Genomic DNA, 5110 nt, shown 5'->3' on the forward strand with positions numbered 1-5110 from the left:
GCACCTACATTGCAAAGAACGATTGCCTCTTTCCCCCTGTCTTTGCATTTAGGAGAGAAAAAAAAGGGCCCAAAACTCAAGTAAGAGGCCCAAAAAACCTTGGAGGGATACCAAGCATTCGAGAGTTAAAAAGGAAAGAGAAAGTGTCGCTGCAACGGTACAAAACGGGAGACAAACTATTGTTGACAAAGTCTTGCGTCGGTGCTTTTAGATCTCAAATTCAACTTCCACCATCTCTACAATTTATTCAATTTTGTGTTGAATTTTTTCATATATTATATATATTGAAAATTGATTGATTGTGATAAAATCAACTTATACATGTAGTCTGATAAAAAAAAAAAATACTATTTTAACAATATCAAGGATTCCCTTTTATTTATATAGAGATACTACAAAATTATAATTTACAACTTATAAATAGAGAGGTTTTAAATTATTTGGGTGTGTTTAATAAACCATTGAAAAATTTTTGAACCATTAAAAATTAAAATTTTTTAATGATTAATTTAAGTTTTTCATTACATTTGATAATTTATTTTTAGGAATCACTTAGTGAAGATTTTTAATGAAAAAGTATTGAAAATTGTAAGTAGCTAAAAGTCACTTAATATACTAAGTCAATTTTATTTAAAAATTATTATTACTTAATTAAATTAATTATCAATAAAAAAACACTTATAAAATCATAATTTTTTCAAATAATTCATGAATTTTTTCAAATATTATACTATTTTTAAATGACATTTCTTTACGATAAAGTAAAGCACTTACTAGGGAAAGGAATCCCAAAAGATAATGTGGCCGCATTGCCCACAATATATTATTAACCCCTTCGAGTTGGAAAACCATAAATGAATTTCTCTGTAACATATTTTGCTTTAGGATTGCCGTGGGTGCATGGGCCATGCAGTTTGAAAGCTGCAAAACCGGAAAACAGAAAAGCTGAAGCTTTGTTTCTCCGGGTGGGCTCATCCTTCATCATAACTAGTTTAATTAATAGTTTGCTTTATTTGACCCGCAATTAATTTCCGAAAGCGAAATCCCAACCCTTTTGCTTATTATTTTTTTCTTCTAAACCAAAAAAGAAAAAGGCAATTAGCTTTATTTCTCTTCAATAGGACTCCTCATTCTTTCTAATTGTAACACTTTCAACTTTTTTTTTCTTTTTTTCTTCTTTTTCTTTTGACCAAAAGGATTAATGAAAGAGAAATCTCTACTTTTTTATTTATTTTTCTTTTTGACAAATTAAACAGGAAAAAAGATTACTTAAAGCTATGTTTTTAGATGACTTAAATGTATATACATTACTTGAGTCATACCTTATCTTTTTAATTCTTTTTATATGAATAAATTAATAATTATCTGTGACATATTATTACTTAACTAATAAAGTGTTTTTGGGAAAAAATTTGCAACCTTTTGTTGATGCCAAGAGATGTCTTTCAAAGGTTTTGACAAATAAACCTTCGATTAACATTATTAGAAAAAAATTAAAAAATCTCCATGTCACAACTCCCAACTATTATTTGGGCACAATGTAAACAAAGGTCGGATCTTTAATGACGTGGCGAAATCCAACGCATCCTCGGCATCCACTCTGGCAGTCAAACTCTTACACGTGTCAATAGAAAATAAAAAAGTCAAAAGAATTTTCATCAAGTGCAATGGACCTCCACTTCACTGCGACAACAACTGACAACGAGGACGCCGCGCCTACTTCTACCTTTCTTCATTTTCATTTTTCCTTATTCCAATTTCTTCCTCTTCTTCTTCTTCTTCTTCTTATCGTACGTTTCCATGGCTATCATACGCTCTTTGAGCCAGCTTAACATCAAGGCCCCACCTCCATCACCTATCCCAACGGCCAACGGCTCACGCTCCGCTGCCAACGAAACCTTCACCGACTTTCTCGAGAAGTCGTTACAAGTCCCTGACCTCACGCTACCAGAGTCCCAGTCCCAGGAGCGCCACCACCTGGCCTACCCACCCTATGAGATCGACTTCCAATCGCTCTCCTTAAGAGAGACCAGTTCAGTGGAGCGGTTGCTGCGATCGGCTCGGGAGTTGGGTGCGTTCCGGATCGGGTGCCATGGATTTATTAAAGGCGAGGAGTTGAGGGCGTTGGTGAGAGAGGCGGCGAGAGTATTCGGGGTGTTGGAAGAGAGAGATACGGGATTTAGGAGATATTTGTCTGGAAAAAGGGAGGAGATCGTTTGGGTTCGTTGCAAAGTCGAGCGGATGGAGTGGGCACGTCAATACATCGGCGCTCCATTGTATCAGAGTTTCAGGTAAAAGTCACGACCCCTCTCCCGCCACCTCGTACACAGGAAAAATTACTACCGAAAAAGGAAAAGTGCTTCATGGCTCTGGGTATCAAATTTGGTTGGGCTTTCCAGCCCAACTACAGTAACGGGCTACATGAAGGGGTGGAATAGATCATTATTTGGGCTACTTTGTAAAACTTGGGTCAAGTTTGGGCTGCAGTGTTCTTTTCCATTAGTTTGTGTCAATTTAATCAAGCTCATCTCATTATCAAAAAGAAGAAAAAGGAAAAGCAATCTATGCAGAATCATGGAACAGAATATAACTTTTCTTTGTTAGGTAAAGTGTGGGCTTGTGTTTTGATGTTTTTGGGTACTTATTAATTCTTCTTCTTCTTCTTTTTATAAAGTGAAAAGATGGAGAAAGTAGCGAGTAAACTGGACCAACTTGCGGAGGAATTGGGCCAGATTTTGGTCGAAAACGCAAGCGAGCAACAAAGGAAGAGAGTGCAAAGAGGGGAGCCCCTTTTGAGCATATACAAGTACAACCAGCAGGATAAGATCATGGAACAAAAATCACAACTAAATGAAGAAGAAACCGGCCATTCTTGTCATAATTATACGTTAAGCCTCCACCTTCCCACCAAGGATTGCGAATTCTGTGTCAAATCTGGGCCATCAGGACTTCTAACTTTTGATGCAGGTCCGGAGACTATTATTGTCACAGTTGGACAACAACTCGAGGTAAGTTATTTCAATTCAATCCTTTTCATGTCAAAGCTATTCTTGCTTTTCCTTTTGATACTTGGTTAACTTTTGTGCTTAGTTATTTATTTATATTCCAAATCGCAAAATCCTTTTACATTATGGTAAACTTTTTTGACAATGAACTACCAAACGTCTCGAATGAATAATAAACTTTATTATCTTTTAGATAAGTTACTAAAAAGTCCCATAATCATTGCATCAATTGAAATCATCTTAATTAAGGTAAGAGCTTTGAATTCAACTCTTTGAATAGAAGATACATGCACTTATTGGTTAAATCAAATGCTCGAGATTTCATTAAATGAGTATACCAAAACATGAAATTTATATGCATAAAATTAACCTTAAAATGAGTATCATGGAATTTTCTATGAGCCAAGAGAAATTGAATAAAAGCCTAAAACATGCACTTGTGTTGTGGCAATAGGAATGGAGCTTGGGAGAATTCAAAAGTGTTTCGGGGCGAATTATTAATCAGGCAGAACTGCGTGGATCCCAATCCTTTTTCTCCATGGAGCTCAAGTGGTCTTCTTTAAATATTAATCGTACTTATAAAACAACTTACCAAAAATTCTCCCTGGCAGATCAATTCTTGATTGCACTCATTATTGTTTTCCTTTATTCTATTTTTATGTTAAAAAATTCTCGATGATTACATTCAAATTCTCATAGGCAAAGGCTATATATCACATGAATTGGCGTGGAAATTTTTTGCTTCTTTTTTTTTGGTCTACATCATACGTTTGATGTACAGTGTTTGAGGCTTTGAGCAATGGATTGAAGAGTATTGTTTGAATGGGGAAAAGAAAGGAAAAAATAGTTTGATTACATACGATAGTCTTGTGTAAGCAAAAATAAAACCTTGTACTATATATTGCTTGATTTCTTTAATAAAAAGCATATACTATAGTTTGATTTTTTTTGAATGGATGCCTAAATAGCTTTTCTTGTTCTTCTTTCCTCTTTGTACTTAGGCCCCTTAATTTTATCAAATAAATTAATTGTTCATTAATTATGTATCTTTAACATTTTTATTACTTTTCAGAATTTTATTCAACAATAATTCTTTGGTTGGTTTCTTCAGTAATTATAAATATTTACTTCTCATAGAACCCCTTTGTACATAATGCATTGCTTTAGTTTTCCGTACATGCAGTCTTAACTTTTATATAAGCGCTCACTTTTTAATTTAAGTTTTTGTAAAGATATTTTCTTGCATGATATTTCCTTATAGTTTTTTCATACTATTAAAAAAAAAGTAGTTTCTAGTTTTTCAATCTATGAAATGCACAAGAAATAAAGATTTACAATAACAATACATATTAAATAATATATAAACGTAGTTTAACATGTAACAATAATGTACTGAATACATAAATTTCATAACTATCTTTTATATAATTTGTTATTAATTCCTAATGATATAGTTTGTAATTATAACTTTCCTATGAAAAATTAAGAAAACAATTTAAAATTTTGACATTTGTTTATGAAAAATTAAGATTACAATTTTAAAAAAATATATATTAAAATTGATGTCAACATTTTTATTGTAAGGCTTATTGCCCCCTTAAAGTTGATTCTCTTGACTCTAACCTGAGAGATATGTAATAACTCTCGTCATAAAACCACACTCTCTGTCCAAGATTCAAGCATGAGCTTTCCAAACGAAAATCTCAAATTTTAAACATTGAAATGTCTATTTATTTTCTTGGTTGAAAGTGCTTTATTTAGTTAAGTAATTTGTTAATTTGTATTTATTTAACGCAGCTCATATATTCATTGAAAACAGAGACAAAGTTAACCAACTTTTATTGGAAAGACTAAAAATTTTAAAAACTAATATATTGAATTTAATCAGTAATCAAAAAATTCATAATAAATAATAATTTTATATAAAATATAAATAAAAAACTTATAATAGTCTTTTAATAAAGTTGTACTCGATAATGTTTTTTATATTCAAATTTATCAATTATTAATGTTATACTGAAAAACAAATATTTCTTCAGAATTAAGTCTTGGACGTTTTAATTCACGTTACTTTTGTTTATAAGTTGAGCCTTGAGGCTTAATGG

General features: G+C 32.2%; 1 protein-coding gene across 1 annotated transcript; it reads left to right on the top strand.

Annotated features, from left to right (window-relative positions):
• Positions 1-1726: 1726 nt before the first annotated feature.
• LOC18602240 (2-oxoglutarate (2OG) and Fe(II)-dependent oxygenase superfamily protein) lies at positions 1727-3954 on the top strand. The gene is made up of 3 exons (XM_007033499.3): positions 1727-2291; positions 2675-3008; positions 3460-3954. Exons 1-3 carry the CDS (start codon positions 1801-1803, stop codon positions 3682-3684), a joined length of 1050 nt encoding a protein of 349 aa, XP_007033561.3. The 5' UTR covers positions 1727-1800; the 3' UTR covers positions 3685-3954.
• The last annotated feature ends 1156 nt before the right edge of the window (positions 3955-5110 follow it).

This window comes from Theobroma cacao, chromosome 4 (genome assembly GCF_053813885.1).
Source record: "Theobroma cacao isolate CCN51 chromosome 4, ASM5381388v1, whole genome shotgun sequence".
NCBI classification, from domain to species: Eukaryota; Viridiplantae; Streptophyta; class Magnoliopsida; order Malvales; family Malvaceae; genus Theobroma; species Theobroma cacao.

What these genes read in the sequence shown, in the direction of transcription:
- LOC18602240 (XM_007033499.3), top strand. Translation starts at nt 1,801, where the DNA reads ATGGCTATCATACGCTCTTTGAGCCAGCTTAACATCAAGGCCCCACCT. An exon ending in CCATTGTATCAGAGTTTCAG is followed by an intron (nt 2,292 to 2,674) that starts GTAAAAGTCACG and finishes CTTTTTATAAAG; the next exon opens with TGAAAAGATGGAGAAAGTAG. An exon ending in CAGTTGGACAACAACTCGAG is followed by an intron (nt 3,009 to 3,459) that starts GTAAGTTATTTC and finishes TTGTGGCAATAG; the next exon opens with GAATGGAGCTTGGGAGAATT.